A 20403-nucleotide genomic window follows, 5' to 3' on the forward strand; every position below is an offset into this window, starting at 1 on the left:
CTTCAGTAGCCTTGACCCAGCTCCTCTCCTCAGGGGCCAAAACCTTTCCACTCCACCAAATACTGTGGATTCTTGTGAAGATAACGAGAGTCGAGAATAGCTTTGATTTCAAAGTCCGTTCCAGCTTCAGACTCAGCAGAGGTTGGCCTCGGGGATTTTAAATGGAACCGGTTTAAAATAAGGGGGTGAAGGAGAGAGACATGAAAGGAGTTTGGTATCCGGAGGTGGGAGGGCAATCCCAATTTGCAGACAACCGGGTTCAGAACTTGTAACACGGGGTAAGGACCAATAAACTTTGGGGCGAACTTCATAGTGGGCACCCTTAACCGGAGGTTGCGGGTTGAGAGCCATACCCTGTCACCAACCTTGTATTGGGGAGCTGCTCGTCGCTTCCTATCCGCAAAGAACTTATAGCGGCCGGAGACTCTCTTGAGATTAGCATGAACTCGACTCCAAATTTGTCTGAAGTGTCGAAGAGTAGAGGCTGCAGCAGGAACATCCTCCGGAGGACAAATGGGTAATTCAGGAACTTGAGGATGGAACCCATAATTAATGAAAAATGGGGACTCACCAGTCGAAGAGTGGTACAGATGATTGTGGGCAAACTCGGCCCATGGCAACAGTTCCACCCAATCATCTTGCGAGGGAGAGAGATAAACACGGAGAAAAGTCTCTAAATCTTGATTGACGCGTTCAGTTTGCCCATTGGTTTGTGGATGGTAAGCGGATGAAAACTTGAGTTTTATTTGTAAGGCCGCACAGAGAGCTCTCCAGAATCTTGCAGTGAATTGTACCCCCCGGTCAGAGACGATTTCCTGAGGTAAGCCGTGCAGGCGGAAATGTTCTCGGATAAATAACAACGCCAACTTGGGAGCTGATGGTAACCCGGTCAAAGGTACGAAATGTGCCATCTTAGAGAAACGGTCGATAATTACCCAGACAGTATTGTGACCCTTGGAGAGGGGCAATTCGGTGACAAAGTCCATAGAGATATGGGTCCAAGGCCTCTGAGGAATGGACAGTGGATGCAACAACCCCGCAGGAGGCAAACGAAGAATTTTATGCTGAGGACATGAGTTGACAATCTTGAATATCCTTCTTCATAGTGTCCCACGAGTAAGACCTTCGTAGAAACTCCCACATCTTTTGAACTCCAGGGTGACCGGAAAACTTGGAAATATGAGCCCACTGCAACAACCTTGGTCGAAATTTAGCTGGCACAGACATTCTCCCAGGAGGAGGGTCCAGAGCGGTGGGAGCCGCTGACATAGAAACTGGACTGAGAATCAAAGCCTTCTCAACGGAATTCTCCTCATCCGAAGCTGTTAAGGAACGGGATAAAGCATCAGCCTTGGTGTTAAAAGTCCTGGCCCAGTACTTAATAACAAACGAAAACTGAGTAAAGAAGAGCGCCCATCTAGCCTGACGGGGATTCAAGCACTGGGCCGACTTGAGGTACAGCAAATTCTTATGATCAGTGAAAATTGTAATTAGGTGTTTAGCACCTTCCAAAAGATATCTCCATTCCTCCAAGGCAGATTTTATTGCCAAAAGCTCTTTGTCTCCAATGGTGTAATTCTGTTCCGCAGGAGAGAATTTGCGAGAATGGAAACCACATGGATGTAACTTCCCATCTGGAGCGTACTGCGAAAGCACGGCACCTATGCCTACCGTGGAGGCATCAACTTCCAAAAAGAATGGTTTTGAAAAATTTGGTTGTTGAAGTACTTGAGCAGACATAAAGGCTGCCTTTAACTGAGCGAACGCTACTACAGCTTCGGAGGACCAATGACTTGGGTCAGAACCCTTCTTGGTCAGGGCAGTAATAGGTGCCACGATGGTAGAAAATCCCTTTATGAATTTCCGGTAGTAATTTGCAAAACCCAGAAATCATTGTACCGCTTTCAAGGAAAGAGGCTGAGTCCAGTCCCGGATGGCAGTGAGTTTCTCTGGATCCATACGAAGCTCCGTGCCCGAAATGATGTAACCAAGAAATGGAATAGAAGGAACCTCAAAAGTACATTTGGAAATCTTGCCATAAAGATGATTCTCTCGCAATCGAAGAAGTACCTCCTTGACCTGTATTCTGTGCTCTGTGAGATTTTTAGAAAATATCAGAATGTCATCCAAATATACCACTACACTTAGGTATATCATATCCCGAAAGACTTCATTAATGAATCCCTGGAAGACGGCAGGGGCGTTGCTGAGGCCAAACGGCATTACCAGATACTCGTAATGCCCATCCCTGGTATTGAAGGCCGTCTTCCATTCGTCCCCCTGTCGAATACGTATCAAATTATAAGCTCCCCTTAAATCAAGCTTGGTGAAAACTCGGGCTCCGCGAACTCTATCAAAAAGCTCCGTAATGAGTGGCAAAGGATACTTATTCTTAATGGTGACATCATTTAGACCACGATAGTCAATACATGGTCTCAGCTCTCCGTCCTTTTTCTTCACAAAAAAGAAACCTGCCCCCCGCCGGGGAGGTAGAGGGGCGGATGAATCCTTTCTGCAGATTAGACTTGATATAGTCCGACATAGCTTGGGTCTCTCTCTAATGATAAGGGATAAGTGCAACCCCGAGGTGGCATTTTCACCGGAATGAGCTCAATGGGGCAGTCCAAGGGTCTATGCGGTGGTAGCTGATCGGCCGCTTGCTCCGAGAACACGTCAGAAAACTCCCGATAGGCCTCCGGAATGAGCCCTTCATCTGACTTGGAAGACACACGGAGTGGATAGACAGGGGTGAGACAATTCGAATGACAAAAAGCACTCCAAGATGTTATCTGTGTCGAACTCCAGTCGACGTGAGGGTTGTGAAGTTTGAGCCAAGGAAGGCCAAGAACCAGATCGTGGGGCATCTCCCGAATCACTAGAAATTCCAGGTGTTCTTGATGCAGAGCTCCCACTTGCAGTTTGATTGGTACTGTACAACTTGAAATCAGACCGTTAGAAATTTGGGTACCATTGATAGCAGTCAACGTAATAGGTCGTTCGACCGACCGTAACTGAAAACCAAGATCCTGGGCACAGGAAAGGGAAATAAAATTCCCTGCAGCCCCTGAGTCCAGCAGAGCCTTAACGGGTTTGGCTACTGACCCGGAAAACAGAGACACGGAGAGTAAACAGTCCACTGGCGGAGAAGGTTTAGAATAAACCCCTAGCTCGACTCCTTCAGAACAAGCTAGGACTGCCCGTTTCCCGGGCGAGACTTGCAAAACTTGAGAAAATGATCCGCGGCTCCACAGTAGAGGCAGAGTCTACCCTCACGACGACGCTGATGTTCCTCTGGGGACAGCCGAGATCGATTAATCTGCATGGGTTCATCAGGACTTGGAATAACCGTCTGCTTAGACGGAAGAGATCGGACCCTTGATCGATCTGACCGACTACGTTCGCCACCTCGTTCCTGCATGCGAAGATCCACCTTTACACAGAGCGAGATCAACTGTTCTAAAGAATCCGGCAAATCTCTAGTGACCAACTCGTCCTTTAGACGATCGGAGAGCCCGTTCCAAAAGGCAGCCCGAAGAGCATCATTATTCCAGCGCAGTTCTGAGGCTATGGTCTGAAAATTAATCACATACTGTCCCACTGAACGAGAGCCTTGTCGGACACGAAGCAAGTCTGCAGAGGCAGCGGACGTCCTGCCAGGCTCATCAAAGATCCTCCGGAATGACGTAATGAAATTGGTGTAACTAGAAACCAATGGATCAGATCGCTCCCATAATGGAGACACCCAATCCAACGCTGAACCCTCCAAAGAAATAATGTATGCCACCTTGGACAGATCAGTAGGGAAGTTATGTGAAAGCAGTTCAAAATGTACCTCGCACTGATTGAGAAAACCACGGCAATTCTTTGGATTCCCATTATAGCGAGAAGGAGTAGGGAGCTGAAGGCGTGACCTGGTTCGAGAGGAGGATGGAACATTACTAGAGACAACCACTGGAACGGGTACTGGAGCTGAGAACGGTACTACTGAAGCCAGAGAAGTCTGAATTTGATCCAGCCGACCAGATAATTCCTGGAGATAATGCATCACCTGGCCCTATGCTGCTTCCTGACTTTGTACTCGAGAAATCAAGTCCTGGATGGTACTTGCCTCTGTGCTCCGATCCCCCGGGTCCATGAGGCCTGAGTATACTGTCACTGACCTAGGTTGGGGGTGTTGTGAACTCGGGGGTTCTCCCGATGGTAGGGGAGAGGAACCACAGTTGGGTCGGAACAGGGATGGCTTGATATAGGTCTTCCTCATACAGTAAAGCTTGGTGAAAATATTAAAAGACTTTATTGCAGGAAGAGGGCAACACAATGTCACATAACAGAGAAGGAGCATATGGAGAAATGTCCAGAAAGTACTTGTGAGTGATGGTAAAAGATACTGGTGACTGAAGAACTTGAGAGCGGTGGTTAAAAGACACTGATAATTTGAAGAATCTTGAGAGCGGTGGTTAAAGACACTGATGATTTAAAGAACTTGAGAGCGGTGGTTAAAGACACTGATTTGAAGAACTTGAGAGTGGTGGTTCAAGACACTAATGATTTGAAGAACTTGAGAGCGGTGGTTAAAGACACTGATGATTTGAAGAACTTGAGAGCGGTGGTTAAAGACACTGATGATTTAAAGAACTTGAGAGCGGTGGTTAAAGACAATGATGATTTGAAGAACTTGAGAGCGGTGGTTAAAGACACTGATGATTTGAAGAACTTGATTTCGATGGTTAAAGACACTGAGGATTTGTACAACTTGAGAGCGAGGGTTAAAGACACTGAGGACTTGTATAACTTGGGAGCGAGGGTTAAAAACACTGAGGACTTGTATAATTTGAGAGCGACGTTTAACCCGCAGCCCACGCTGACTCCAAGAAGCACCGGCGACTGGAGCGCAGTGGAACCCAGCAGCGGCTGGGAACGCTGGAAACTGTGCAACAACTGACACCTGGAAATGCCGGAGACACTGGGGTATGCTGCAGAGAGATCCGCCGAGAACAGAAGCACTGGCATCCACTTCAGAGGAAAAGACGATACTCAGGCGCCGAGGCTCTGCCCGGCGTCTGCCTTTGAATCTCCCGCCTCCGCTGGATTGGCGGAACAGTCCGATGGCGTCACCCGCTCCCCGCCCACGTGATGCCGGGTGTCATGGCGGCGCCCCTGCCCCGGGGAACCGCCAGGAGCCGCGCCAGCCAGACGCCGGAGCCCGTGGACCACGGAAGGCGGAGGCCGCAACACAGACCAGCAGGCACGCAGGGGTAAGCGCGGCGAACGCCGCCCATGGCGTGTGACAGTGAATAGGTGGAATTACTGCACTTAGTGGATAAAAATATTATTGTTATCTATAAATGTATTATTATATAAAATAATACACAATATCAATTATGATTGGCTGCGTGGCTTCCAATAAATGGATGGGAAACTCATGGTTAGTTCAACAATATTTAATAAAATATCAGACAAAACATACAAACATAAGTTAATATATTGGGCAGTTAGGCTATAGAGAATAGATGTATTTTCTCTTGTAAATGCCCGATTATTTAAAAATACACAAAAGATACAAACATGAATACATTCACAGTTCTGATGGTAAGTAATTTTGTTATATTGTTATACTCCCTCCACAGGCTCTGATTTAGCTTTTTGCTACAAACTTCTCCAGGCACATTATACAAATTAATATGTAACCGTTTCTTATTAAACCAGCAATGATATTATAGGAGCTGGTTAGTTGAAGCATAAAACAGGGTATATATAAAGTAAATGATGACAAAAATGCCGGCATCCCTGCTATTTGTATTCATACGATTTGTATTCGATTAGCTTGTATGCCTTAAGTGTATAGTTACCCCTCTGGACGGTTTATATTGTGTTCTCTGCAACCACGATATCTCTAGGGATATTGCCAGTGGATTCTCTCTCACTAATTAACAGGAGCCTTATTTCCAATGGTGCAGTCAGTCTATGAGCGGCAATGTATATTACCTGCATGCCCACTTCAAGCTCCTGTATAGACACTATATGTCGAGGGCTGCAGCGGGCGTTTCCCGGTGCTCCGTTGCCCGATGGTGAAGCGCTCACCGCTACAGGCGCCTCAATCCAGCCAGGCAGTGTGTACAAAGTGCTGCTTCCAACTGCGGCCATTCCCCGGTGCTCCAATGCCCGATGGTGAAGCACTCACCACTGTGGGTGCCTCAGTTCAAGCAGAGAGTGGTTTGCAGGTGCTCCGTAAGTGATGCTGCCTCCAGCCACGGTTAACTTTTGATGTCTTCATAGCTGGAGGCCAAGCTATCACTGATGCATGCCTGGATAAAGTTGTTTAATAATTAGCAGGCAGTGGTGATCGTTCTCCTATAGTTTTTTGGTGTTGGATTAGGTAGCAGGTGCCTGTGGAGTAGTGATGGGAAGATAGCAGCGTCAACGCGTTTCGTCCCACAATGCACTGGGACTTTTTCAAGACCAATGTACTCAATAGTCCGTTTTCCCTTTTTATGTTTCCTCATTAATTAGTCTATTGTTCCCAGCTGGGTACTTCTATTAAGACAAGGCTTTTGCTGTTTAGAACTCCCAGTAGGTTGTCAAAGCTGCCTGCCATGCAGTGCCAGCTCCAGGCACGTTTGAGATGAGAGGCCGTGCAGGGTGCCGGGCTGTAAGGGTGCGCGGCTATTTCAAATGTGGTGCTAGCTGTCGGTCAGCCACTCAGAGCTCGCGGACCGGCAGCAGCTGATTGACTGCTAGACCATGAGCTTTGATTGGCTCATGGCGCGGCGGAGGCACCTGAAGGGCGGCCCGCTAAGGCTGCCTCAGGGAAAAATTAAAGATGTCTCTGAAAGAGAGACATCCCTCTTCTAGATCAGTGTGGATCAGTCAGCTCCAGGTGTAGAGGACACACTCGCAGAGCTGACTGGCAGGCGCCAGAGAGAGAGGAGGACAGCGCATCACCCGGACTTCCTCGTTCCCTGCTGGCGTCATGATGCATGCGCAGGAACTGTACCAGGCCCGTGCTGTCAGCTCATTAATTTTTGCCAGCGTCAACCACCAGATTACCAAACAGCGCCTCACTGGAGCCGCCTCCACACCACAGGATAGTCGCCGGGCAGAGGAGGAGAAACTGAGGTGAGGAGACAATCTCCCCTCTGCATATACTGGACTGCCGGCATATGCAGGATCCTGCATCCCCGCCCCTGCTGCCTTCCTCTCCGATGTCCCCAGGTCTGTGTCACCTACCTCCATGTCCCGAGGTCCTGTGTCCCTCCTCCCCCTTCCCCCCTCTTGTGTTCATGTCCTGTGTCACCCCTCCCATATCCTGTGTCACCCCCGCCACATGTCCCAAGGTCAACAATTTATAATACACATATGCTACAGTGAAAAACATGTACAGTGGGGATCGAAAGTTTGGGCACCCCAGGCAAAAAATAATTTTAATGTGCAAAAAGAAGCCAAGGAAAGATGGAAAAATCTCCAAAAGGCATCAAATTACAGATTAGACATTCTTATAACGTGTCAAAAAAAGTTTGATTTTATTTCCATCATTTACACTATCAGAAGAACAGAAAACAAAAAATGGCGTCTGCAAAAGTTTGGGCACCCTGCAGAGTTAATACCTTGTATTGCCCCCTTTGGACAGCTGAGACCTGGCAGTGTCATGGATTGTTCTCAATCATCGTCTGGAACGACCAGGTGATGTTAATCTCAAAGGTTTTAAAAGCCCAGACTCATCTGACCTTGCTCCAACAGTCAGCACCATGGGTTCCTCTAAGCAGTTGTGTAGAACACTGAAACTGAGAATAGTTGATGCTCACAAAGCAGGAGAAGGCTATAAGAAGATAGTAAAGCATTATCAGATGCCCATATCCTCTGTTCGGAATGTAATTAAGAAATGGCAGTCATCAGGAACAGTGGAAGTTAAAGCAAGATCTGGAAGACCAAGAAAAATATCAGACAGAACAGCTCGCAGGATTGTGAGAAAAGCAAGTCAAAATCCACGTTTGACTGCACGATCCCTCCAGGAAGATCTGGCAGACACTGGAGTTGTGGTACACTATTCCACTATAAAGAGATACTTGTACAAATATGGTCTTCATGGAAGAGTCATCAGAAGAAAACCTCTTCTACCTCACCACAAAAATCATCGTTTGAAGTTTGCAAATGAACATATAGACAAGCCTGATGCATTTTGGAATAAAGTTCTGTGGACCAATGAGGTTAAAATAGAACTTTTTGGCCGGAATGAGCAAAGGTACGTTTGGAGAAGGAAGGGCACAGAATTTAATGAAAAGAACCTCTGTCCAACTGTTAAGCATGGGGGTGGATCAATCATGCTTTGGGGTTGTATTGCAGCCAGTGGCACAGGGAACATTTCACGAGTAGAAGGAAAAATGGATTCAATAAGATTCCAGCAAATTTTGGACGCTAACTTGAGGCCATCTGTGAAAAAGCTGAAGTTAAAGAGAGGCTGGCTTCTACAAATGGATAATGATCCTAAACACACCTCAAAATTCACGGTGGATTACATCAAGAGGCGTAAACTGAAGGTTTTGCCATGGCCTTCACAATCTCCTGACCTCAACATAATTGAAAATCTATGGATAGACCTTAAAAGAGCAGTGCGTCACAGACAGCCCAGGAATCTCAAAGAACTGGAAGACTTTTGTAAGGAAGAATGGGGGTCATTCCGAGTTGTTCGCTCGTTATTTTTTTCTCGCAACGGAGCGATTAGTCGCTAATGCGCATGCGCAATGTCCGCAGTGCGACTGCGCCAAGTAAATTTGCTATGCAGTTAGGAATTTTACTCACGGCATAACGAGGTTTTTTCTTCGTTCTGGTGATCGTAATGTGATTGACAGGAAGTGGGTGTTTCTGGGCGGAAACTGGCCGTTTTATGGGAGTGTGTGAAAAAACGCTACCGTTTCTGGGAAAAACGCAGGAGTGGCTGGAGAAACGGAGGAGTGTCTGGGCGAACGCTGGGTGTGTTTGTGACGTCAAACCAGGAACGACAAGCACTGAACTGATCGCACTGGCAGAGTAAGTCTCAAGCTACTCAGAAACTGCACAGAGAAGTCTTTTCGCAATATTGCGAATCTTTCGTTCGCAATTTTGATAAGCTAAGATTCACTCCCAGTAGGCGGCGGCTTAGCGTGTGCAAAGCTGCTAAAAGCAGCTTGCGAGCGAACAACTCGGAATGAGGGCCAATGGGCGAAGATACCTCAAACAAGAATTGAAAGACTCTTGGCTGGCTACAAAAAGCGTTTACAAGCTGTGATACTTGCCAAAGGGGGCAGTACAAGGTATTAACTCTGCAGGGTGCCCAAACTTTTGCAGATGCCATTTTTTGTTTTCTGTTCTTTTGAAAGTGTAAATGATGGAAATAAAATCAAACTTTTTTTGACATGTTATAAGAATGTCTAATCTGTAATTTAATGCCTTTTGGAGATTTTTCCATCTTTCTTTGGCTTCTTTTTGCACATTAAAAATGAATTTTTGCCTGGGGTGCCCAAACTTTCGATCCCCACTGTATATCTCAAAACCCATGTTAAAAACCAATGATAAAAATCTTACAACTGCGAGTCTTAATATTTTTGTAATTAATCTAATGGACCTAAAACTGTCACGTTACTCTTTTTGTTCGTGTCAGCAGGTTAATATGATCATAATACTTATTGAATGTATTATTTAATGTACTGTTGATTTTGTTTATATTTTAATTTTGTATTAATATTATTATTTTTACTCACTTCATGATGAAGCAACCTACTTAGTGTATCTGGCCCCTCATCACTCTGGTTATGGGCACACTGGCCCTAATTGTTTAGTGTCAGGGAATCAGGTTGATTGCTGGTGCCCGTCTCCAGGGAAGCCCTTATTGCCGATCTGTGCTGTGCCATTCTCTCCTTTAATTGGCACTGGGTTTGGCCCACGTAATACAAACCATAAAGGCATGTAAGCACATATATCGCATATGTGGAGCTAATGTTAATGGTCATTTAATGTTAAATCTTTGGCCAGTATTGGAATCTGTGATGTAGTCCCCTGTCTACTCTGACTAGCTCTTACCGGACCCAGCGCTGTCCTTTCATCTGCTAGGGCGCTCCTGCTGGCCACTTAAACATATCGTGTCCATCTAGCTACAGGTGATGTGGCACCTATTCCTGGCTTCAGCATTACATAGGCAATGATATGTTGAATTGATCACCTGACTCTGTTTTTTCCCAATAACAGAGGTGCTAGATTCCACATGACCAGACTAGCTTCCACTAATGACTGATCAGAGCTCTCTATTTAAACCCCTTACTTGCATCTGCTCATTGCAAGTAAAACTCGTGACTCACCTGTTCTTGGTTCCAATGTCAGCAGCTCTGATTTCTGGTTACTCCTGCCTGGTGCACAGTCCATTGTGCATATCAGAGTTCCTGAGTTCTCCAGTTCCTAGCTTTGTGTTTCAAGTCTCCTGTTGCTCCCTGCATCCTGCACAGTGCTCAGCGCTATTTTGTGTTCACCAGGGAGCTCAACATTGCCTGCAGTGTGCACCCCCTGTAACTGTTTAGTTCCTTTCACATTTTGCAGTTTAAGTCCAATACTACTATTCATCAACTTTAGCTAGTAAAGCCTGTGCAGTAGCCACACAGCACAGATGTGGCCACGCTGATCATACCCATGAGGGGCTGCATTCGCGATTGCAACTCGTTGCGGCCCATTTGTGGGAACTAGCGCACCATGCGATCCCGTGGATCCCATGGATCGCCGGTGCGTGCACAGTGTACGTGCACAGCCGTGGGTACACTATTCATAGGAAACGACCTGTGGTTTTCTCTAATAGAAGTTGACCTGAGATAGAAAAAACCGGTCTGAAGTATTCCATTTATCCAGTGTTGAAGCGCAATTTGTATATAATTTCTCTAACGTCCTAGTGGATGCTGGGGACTCCGTAAGGACCATGGGGAATAGACGGGCTCCGCAGGAGACATGGGCACTTTAAGAAAGAATTTAGACTCTGGTGTGCTCTGGCTCCTCCCTCTATGTCCCTCCTCCAGACCTCAGTTTGAATCTGTGCCCGGACGAGCTGGGTGCTGTTCAGTGAGCTCTCCTGAGCTTGCTGTAAGAAAGTATTTTGTTAGGTTTTTTATTTTCAGGGAGCTCTGCTGGCAACAGACTCCCTGCATCGTGGGACTGAGGGGAGAGAAGCAGCCCTACTCTCTGCAGATAGGTCCTGCTTCTTAGGCTACTGGACACCATTTTTCTCCACAGCTCCGCTGAGAGGAAGCTCCCCAGGCTCTCCCCTGCAGATACACGGTAGAAGAGGGTAAAAAGAGAGGGGGGGCACATAATTAGGCGCAAAAATCATTATAACAGCGGCTACTGGGTTAACATTAAGTTACTGTGTTATTCCTGGGTTATATAGCGCTGGGGTGTGTGCTGGCATACTCTCTCTCTGTCTCTCCAAAGGGCCTTGTGGGGGAACTGTCTTCAAAAAGAGCATTCCCTGTGTGTGTGGTGTGTCGGTACGCTTGTGTCGACATGTTTGACGAGGAAGGCTATGTGGAAACAGAGCGGGAGCAAATGAATGTGGTGTCTCCGCCGACACCTGATTGGATGGATATGTGGAAGGTTTTAAATGATAATGTTAATTCCTTGCATAATAGGTTGGATAAAACTGAAGCCTTAGGACAGTCAGGGTCTCAGCCCGTGCCTGATCCTATGTCGCAGAGGCCGTCAGGGTCTCAGAAGCGCCCACTATCCCAAATTGTTGACACAGATACCGACATGGATTCTGACTCCAGTGTCGATTACGATGATGCAAAGTTACAGCCTAAATTGGCTAAATCCATCCGTTATATGATTATAGCAATTAAGGATGTGTTGCACATCACAGAGGAAACCCCAGTCCCTGACAAGAGGGTTCATATGTATGGGGAAAAAAGGCAGGTGGAGACCTTCCCCCCCCCTTCACACGAGCTAAATGAGTTATGTGAAAAGGCTTGGGAATCTCCAGATAAAAAACTGCAGATTTCCAAACGGATGCTTATGGCGTATTTTTTCCCGCCAACGGACAGGTTACGCTGGGAATCCTCCCCTAGGGTGGACAAAGCTTTAACACGCTTATCCAAGAGGGTAGCCCTGCCGTCACAGGATACGGCCACCCTAAAAGATGCTGCGGATAGAAAGCAAGAGGGTACCCTGAAGTCCATTTATACACATTCAGGTACCTTACGAAGGCCGGCAATTGCGTCGGCCTGGGTGTGTAGTGCTGTAGCAGCATGGACGGATACCTTATCTGAGGAACTTGATACCTTAGACAAGGATACTATATTAATGACCCTGGGGCATATAAAAGACGCTGTCCTATATATGAGAGATGCTCAAAGAGACATTAGTCTACTGGGCTCTAGAATAAATACTATGTCGATTTCTGCCAGAAGGGTCCTGTGGACTCTGCAATGGACAGGTGATGCCGACTCAAAAAGGCACATGGAGGTTTTACCTTACCAGGGTGAGGAATTGTTTGGGGAGGGTCTCTCGGACCTGGTCTCCACAGCTACTGCTGGAAAGTCAAATTTTTTGCCATATGTTTCCTCACAACCTAAGAAAGCACCGTATTACCAAATGCAGTCCTTTCGATCACAAAAAGGCAAGAAAGTCCGAGGTGCGTCCTTTCTTGCCAGAGGCAGGGGCAGAGGAAGGAAGCTGCACAACGCAGCTAGTTCCCAGGAGCAGAAGTCCTCCCCGGCTTCCACTAAATCCACCGCATGACGCTGGGGCTCCACAGGCGGAGCTAGGCCCGGTGTGGGCGCGTCTCCGAAATTTCAGCCACAAGTGGGTTCACTCCCAGTTGGATCCCTGGGCAATAGAGATTGTGTCTCAGGGATACAAGCTGGAATTCGAAGAGATGCCCCCTCACCGATACCTAAAATCGGCCCTGCCAGCTTCCCCTTTAGAGAGGGAAATAGTGTTAACTGCAATTCACAAATTGTATCTTCAACAGGTGGTGGTCAAGGTTCCCCTCCTTCAACAAGGGAAGGGTTATTATTCGACCATGTTTGTAGTACCGAAACAGGACGGTTCGGTCAGACCCATATTGAATTTAAAATCCCTGAACATATACCTGAAAAGGTTCAAGTTCAAGATGGAATTGCTCAGAGCGGTCATCGCAAGCCTGGAAGGGGGGATTTTATGGTGTCTCTGGACATAAAGGATGCATACCTTCATGTCCCCATTTATCCACCTCATCAGGCGTACCTCAGATTTGTGGTACAGGATTGTCATTACCAATTTCAGACATTGCCGTTTGGTCTCTCCACGGCACTGAGAATATTTACCAAGGTAATGGCGGAAATGATGGTACTCCTGCGGAAGTAAGGGGTCACAATTATCCCATACTTGGACGATCTCCTCATAAAAGCGAGGTCAAGAGAGCAGTTGCTGATCAGTGTAGCATGCTCTCTGGAAGTGTTACAACAACATGGCTGGATTCTAAATATTCCAAAGTCGCAGTTGATTCCTACGACTCGTCTGCCTTTCCTGGGCATGATTCTGGACACAGACCAGAAGAGGGTTTATCTCCCAATGGAGAAGGCTCAGGAACTCATGACGCTGGTCAGAAACCTATTAAAACCAAAACAGGTGTTGGTGCATCACTGCATGCGAGTCCTGGGAAAGATGGTGGCGTCATACGAGGCCATTCCCTTCGGCAGGTTCCATGCGAGGACCTTTCAATGGGATCTACTGGACAAGTGGTCCGGATCACATCTTCAGATGCATCGGTTAATCACCCTATCCCCCAGGGCCAGGGTGTCTCTCTTGTGGTGGCTGCAGAGTGCTCACCTTCTCGAGGGTCACAGATTAGGCATTCAGGACTGGGTCCTGGTGACCACGGATGCAAGCCTCCGAGGGTGGGGGGCAGTCACACAGGGAAGAAATTTCCAAGGTCTGTGGTCAAGTCAGGAGACTTGCCTTCACATCAACATCCTGGAACTAAGGGCCATATACCACGCCCTACGTCAAGCGGAGTCCCTACTTTGCGACCAACCGGTTCTGATTCAGTCAGACAACCTCACCGCAGTGGCTCATGTAAACCTCCAAGGCGGCACAAGGAGCAGGGTGGCAATGGTAGAAGCCACCAGAATTCTTCGCTGGGCGGAGAATCACGTAAGTGCACTGTCAGCAGTGTTCATTCCGGGAGTGGACAACTGGGAAGCAGACTTCCTCAGCAGGCACGACCTCCACCTGGGACTCATTGTTCCGGATTGGCCAAGAAGGACTTGGTATCCAGATCTGCAAGAAATGCTCACAGAGGACCCGTGGCCTCTGCCTCTAAGACAGGACTTGTTGCAACAGGGGCCCTGTCTGTTCCAAGACTTACCGCGGCTGCGTTTGACGGCATGGCGGTTGAACGCCGGATCCTAGCAGAAAAAGGCATTCCGGATGAGGTCATTCCTACGCTGATAAAGGCTAGGAAGGACGTGACGGCTCAACATTATCACCAAATATGGCGAAAATATGTTGCTTGGTGTGAGGCCAGGAATGCCCCTACGGAGGAATTCCAGCTGGGCCGTTTCCTTCACTTCCTACAGTCGGGGGTGACTTTGGGCCTAAAATTGGGTTCCATTAAGGTCCAGATTTCGGCCCTATCCATTTTCTTTCAAAAAGAACTGGCTTCTCTGCCTGAAGTTCAGACGTTTGTAAAGGGAGTGCTGCATATTCAGCCCCCTTTTGTGCCTCCAGTGGCACCTTGGGATCTTAACGTGGTGTTGAGTTTCCTGAAATCACACTGGTTTGAACCACTTAAAACGGTGGAATTGAAATATCTCACGTGGAAGGTGGTCATGCTACTAGCCTTGGCTTCGGCTAGGCGTGTGTCAGAATTGGCGGCTTTGTCACATAAAAGCCCCTATCTGGTTTTCCATGCGGATAGATAAGAATTGCGGACCCGCACACAATTTCTGCCGAAAGTGGTTTCAGCCTTTCATATAAACCAACCTATTGTGGTGCCTGTGGCTACTACTGACTTGGAGGATTCCGAGTTACTTGATGTGGTCAGGGCTTTGAAGGTTTATGTAGCCAGAACGGTTAGGGTCAGGAAAACATAATCGTTGTTTATCCTGTATGCTTCCAACAAGCTTGGGGCGCCTGCTTCAAAGCAAACTATTGCTCGCTGGATCTGTAACACGATTCAGCAGGCTCATTCTGCGGCTGGATTGCCGCTGCCAAAATCAGTTAAGGCCCATTCCACTAGGAAGGTGGGCTCTTCTTGGGCGGCTGCCCGAGGGGTCTCGGCATTACAGCTGTGCCAAACGGCTACTTGGTCAGGTTCAAACACTTTTGCAAAGTTCTATAAGTTTGATACCCTGGCTGAGGAGGAGCTTGTGTTTGCTCAATCGGTGCTGCAGAGTCATCCGCACTCTCCCACCCGTTTGGGAGCTTTGGTATAATCCCCATGGTCCTTACGGAGTCCCCAGCATCCACTAGGACGTTAGAGAAAATAAGATTTTACTTACCGGTAAATCTATTTCTCGTTGTCCGTAGTGGATGCTGGGCGCCCGTCCCAAGTGCGGACTTCTTCTGCAATGCTTGTATATAGTTATTGCTTGAATAAGGGTTATGTTATAGTTGCATCAGGGTTGAACTGATGCTCTGTTGTTGTTCATACTGTTAACTGGGTAAGGTTATCACAAGTTATACGGTGTGATTGATGTGGCTGGTATGAGTCTTGCCCTGGATTATCAAAATCCTTTCCTTGTACTGTCAGCTCTTCCGGGCACAGTTTCTCTAACTGAGGTCTGGAGGAGGGACATAGAGGGAGGAGCCAGAGCACACCAGAGTCTAAATTATTTCTTAAAGTGCCCATGTCTCCTGCGGAGCCCGTCTATTCCCCATGGTCCTTACGGAGTCCCCAGCATCCACTACGGACTACGAGAAATAGATTTACCGGTAAGTAAAATCTTATTTTTTGTATTGTGGCATTATTTGTTTTTCCGGTTGATAACTCCGGAACATATACTTATTTGCAGCATCTACACTTCCAGCGCAGGGAAGTATTGCTTCTTCTTTTTCTTGACCTGAGAGAGACCCACATCTATACATCTACTCCAGCTAGTAAAGCCTGTGCAGTTAAACACTGCAATCCTGTGCAGTTTACACATTCCTCAATGTCTCTAGCTTCAAAAGCATGTGCAGTTACTACTGTTGTCCTGTGCAATTCCAGTCTACTATCAATCCCATATCCAGTACCTGCGTAGATTTCACTCACTATCTGCAGAGTACACAGTCATCACCTACGTTTATTCATTCACAGTCTGCAGTGCACATCCATTACCTGTGTACATTACTCTTACGTACAGGGTGCACAACCTATACCAGTGTGTGAATATCTTTAATCTCCAGCAGGGTGCCAGCCCTCACCAGTGTGCGTAGTAACTTCACTAGCAGGAACTACTCCTGTACACCTGATTGCAAGCTCCTCCAGCAAGTACCTGGTTCCACTGCAAGGCAGAATTAGTTACTCTCAGTTTAGTGATTGATCCTGGCTTCCATTCCTGTCCTGTTTTGATACTCTAAATTAATCCTGTGATATTCTGTATGAAGAAGAGTGTCATAAGACCATCTAACTTCGTTCACTCCAGACCCAGCCAGTCTTGCCCAGTGGTCCCAGAACAGAGCCCATACCAGACACTGATCCTGACAATATAAATGCTACATAATTTAGGGTTTGTCTGGTGTTCCCTATGAGTTGAATACATCAAAAGATTGACTAATCCAGAAAGGCCTTTTCTACAAAAAGTAGAAATACAGCCTTACATTTGGACAGCTAGGGAGACTCATCAAAATACAACTCTACAATGTAAAACTTAAAAGAGATTTCTGAAAATAAATCAGTAATGACTGCATGATCAAAAACTATATTTATAATTAATGACAGTTTCTGTAAATGCCAGACCAAAAACTTAACACAAGTATTATAACAAATCTGCTATTCAATCATGTGCCCATCTAGGAGACCATCTTTCCATTTTTTTCCGAGTATTTTTGTAATGCTGATGTACATATGTGCTAAATTAATTATTAGAATATATTTTCTTTACAATATTGTCTTAAAAATTCATGCAAATGATGTATTTGTTTTTCTTGTAAAGGAACATCGACAAGGGGTATCCCCTAGTAGTGGAAGTTTCCCATGGCCTAGGAAGTTCAACCTCGACTATCTTGCATTAGATTTTAACTCTGCATCTCCATCTCCAGTTCAAAAGGTAGGTTATGTCTGAAAGAATGACCTGCCTTGCTTCTATAGTTACAGAGTAATCAACATACTGTACTGTATGCAAAGTCTAGAGGTATACAATAAAGATACAATCAGAGTTCATGCCACTGATCTAAACTGATTCAGCCTAAGGACATGTTTCTAAAGCTCTGGTTATAGATGGTTATTACCTTAATGATTACAGTTCATTTTCAGTGACAGTGAATCCAATGACTGCTCCAATCTTTACTCAGAACTGTGGGCCTGATTCAAGGTTGATTGCAAAACAACATTTCTCTGACGTCCTAAGTGGATGCTGGGACTCCGTAAGGACCATGGGGAATAGCGGCTCCGCAGGAGACTGGGCACAACTAAAGAAAGCTTTAGGACTACCTGGTGTGCACTGGCTCCTCCCACTATGACCCTCCTCCAGACCTCAGTTAGAATCTTGTGCCCGGCTGAGCTGGATGCACCCTAGGGGCTCTCCTGAGCTCCTAGAAAGAAAGTATATTTTAGGTTTTTTATTTTACAGTGAGATCTGCTGGCAACAGACTCACTGCAGCGAGAGACTAAGGGGAGAAGAAGCGAACCTACCTAACTGGTGGTAGTTTGGGCTTCTTAGGCTACTGGACACCATTAGCTCCAGAGGGATCGACCGCAGGACCCGACCTTGGTGTTCGGTCCCGGAGCCGTGCCGCCGGCCCCCTTACAGAGCCAGAAGCAAGAAGTGTTCCGGAAAATCGGCGGCAGAAGACTTCTGTCTTCAACAAGGTAGCGCACAGCACTGCAGCTGTGCGCCATTGCTCCTCATGCACACCTCACACTCCGGTCACTGATGGGTGCTGGGGGGGGGGGCGCCCTGAGGGCAATATAAGACACCTTGGCTGGCAAATCATCACAATATATAGTCCCAGGGCTATATATGTGATAAATTACCCCTGCCAGAATCCATGAAAAAGCGGGAGAAAAGTCAGCCGAAAAAGGGGCGGGGCTATCTCCCTCAGCACACTGGCGCCATTTTATCTTCACAGTGCAGCTGGAAGATAGCTCCCCAGGCTCTCCCCTGTAGTTTTCAGGCTCAAAGGGTTGAAAAGAGAGGGGGGGCACTAAATTTAGGCGCAATATATGTATACAAGCAGCTATTGGGGGAAAAATCACTCAGTTATAGTGTTAATCCCTGCATTATATAGCGCTCTGGTGTGTGCTGGCATACTCTCTCTCTGTCTCCCCAAAGGACTTTGTGGGGTCCTGTCCTCAGTCAGAGCATTCCCTGTGTGTGTGCAGTGTGTCGGTATGGCTGTGTCGACATGTTGGATGAGGAAGGTTACGTGGAGGCGGAGCAGAGGCCGATAAATGGGATGTCGCCCCCTGTGGGGCCGACACCAGAGTGGATGGATAGGTGGAAGGTATTAACCGACAATGTCAACTCCTTACATAAAAGGCTGGATGACGTAACAGCTGTGGGACAGCCGGCTTCTCAGCCCGCGCCTGCCCAGGCGTCTCAAAGGCCATCAGGGGCTCAAAAAACGCCCGTTACCTCAGATGGCAGACACAGATGTCGACACGGAGTCTGACTCCAGTGTCGACGAGGTTGAGATATATATACACAATCCACTAGGAACATCCGTTGCATGATCTCGGCAATGAAAAATGTGTTACACATTTCTGACATGAACCCAAGTACCACATAAAAGGGGTTTTATTTTTGGGGAGAAAAAGCAGCCAGTGTTTTGTTCCCCCATCAGATGAGTGAATGAAGTGTGTAAAGAAGCGTGGGTTCCCCCGATAAGAAACTGGTAATTTCTAAAAAGTTACTGATGGCGTACCCTTTCCCGCCAGAGGATAGGTCACGTTGGGAGATATCCCCTAGGGTGGATAAGGCGCTCACACGTTTGTCAAAAAAGGTGGCACTGCCGTCTTAGGATACGGCCACCTTGAAGGGGCCTGCTGATAAAAAGCAGGAGGCTATCCTGAAGTCTGTATATACACACTCAGGTACTATACTGAGACCTGCAATTGCCTCAGCATAAATAGTGCTGCTGCAGCGTGGTCTGATACCCTGTCAGATAATATTAATACCCTAGACAGGGATAATATTTTGCTAACATAGAGCATATTAAAGACGTCGTCTTATATGAAGGATGCACAGAGGGATATTTGCCGGCTGGCATCCAGAATTAATGCAATGTCCATTCTGCCAGGAGGGTATTAGAGACCCGGCAGTGGACAGGTGATGCTGCCTTTAAAAGGCACATGGAGATTCTGCCTTATAAGGGTGAGGAATTGTTTGGGGATGGTCTCTGGGACCTCGTATCCACAGCAACAGCTGGGAAGAAAAATTTTTACCTCAGGTTTCCTCACAGCCTAAGAAAGCACCGTATTTTCAGGTACAGTCCTTTCGGCTTCAGAAAAGCAAGCGGGTCAAAGGCGCTTCCTTTCTGCACAGAGACACGGGAAGAAGGAAAAAGCTGCACCAGACAGCCAGTTCCCAGGATCAAAAATCTTCCCCCGCTTCCTCTGAGTCCACCGCATGACGCTGGGGCTCCACAGGTGGAGACAGGTGCGGTGGGGGCGCGTCTCGGGAACTTCAGGGACCAGTGGGCTTGCCCACAGGTGGATCCCTAGGTTCTGCAAATAGTATCACAGGGATACAGGCTGGAGTTCGAGGCGACTCCCCCTCGCCGTCACCTCACATCAGCCTTGCCTGCTGCCCTCGGAGAAAGGTAGTACTGGCGGCAATTCACAAGCTGTACTTCCAGCAGGTGAAATCAAGGTACCCCTCCTTCAACAAGGCCGGGGTTACTATTCCAAAATGTTGTGGTACCGAAACCTGACGGTTCGGTGAGACCCATTCTAAAATTGAAATCCTTGAACACTTATATACGAAGGTTCAAGTTCAAAATGGAATCGCTCAGAGCGATTATTGCAAGCCTGGAGAATTTCAGGGTATCACTGGACATCAAGGATGCTTACCTGCATGTCCCTATTTACCCTCTTCACCAGGAGTACCTCAAATTGTGGTACAGGATTGTCATTACCAATTCCAGACGTTGCCGTTGGTCTGTCCCCGGCACCGAGGGTATTTACCAAGGTAATGGCCGAAGTACTTATCCCGTACTTGGACGATCTCCTTATAAAGGCGAGGTCCAGGGAGCAGTTGTTCGTCGGAGTAG

At 47.2% G+C, this 20403-nt stretch overlaps 1 protein-coding gene across 3 annotated transcripts in view; it reads left to right on the forward strand.

Moving 5' to 3' along the window:
* The window catches only part of GAB3 (GRB2 associated binding protein 3), a 275833-nt gene that overhangs the window by 248645 nt on the left and 6785 nt on the right, over window positions 1-20403 (forward strand). For all 3 annotated transcript variants that reach the window (XM_063937261.1, XM_063937263.1, XM_063937262.1), the window contains exon 9: window positions 17127-17240. In XM_063937261.1, coding sequence (XP_063793331.1) covers window positions 17127-17240 — 114 coding nt within the window. The remainder of the gene's footprint in view (window positions 1-17126; window positions 17241-20403) is intronic.

Source organism: Pseudophryne corroboree, chromosome 8 (genome assembly GCF_028390025.1).
Source record: "Pseudophryne corroboree isolate aPseCor3 chromosome 8, aPseCor3.hap2, whole genome shotgun sequence".
NCBI classification, from domain to species: domain Eukaryota; kingdom Metazoa; phylum Chordata; class Amphibia; order Anura; family Myobatrachidae; genus Pseudophryne; species Pseudophryne corroboree.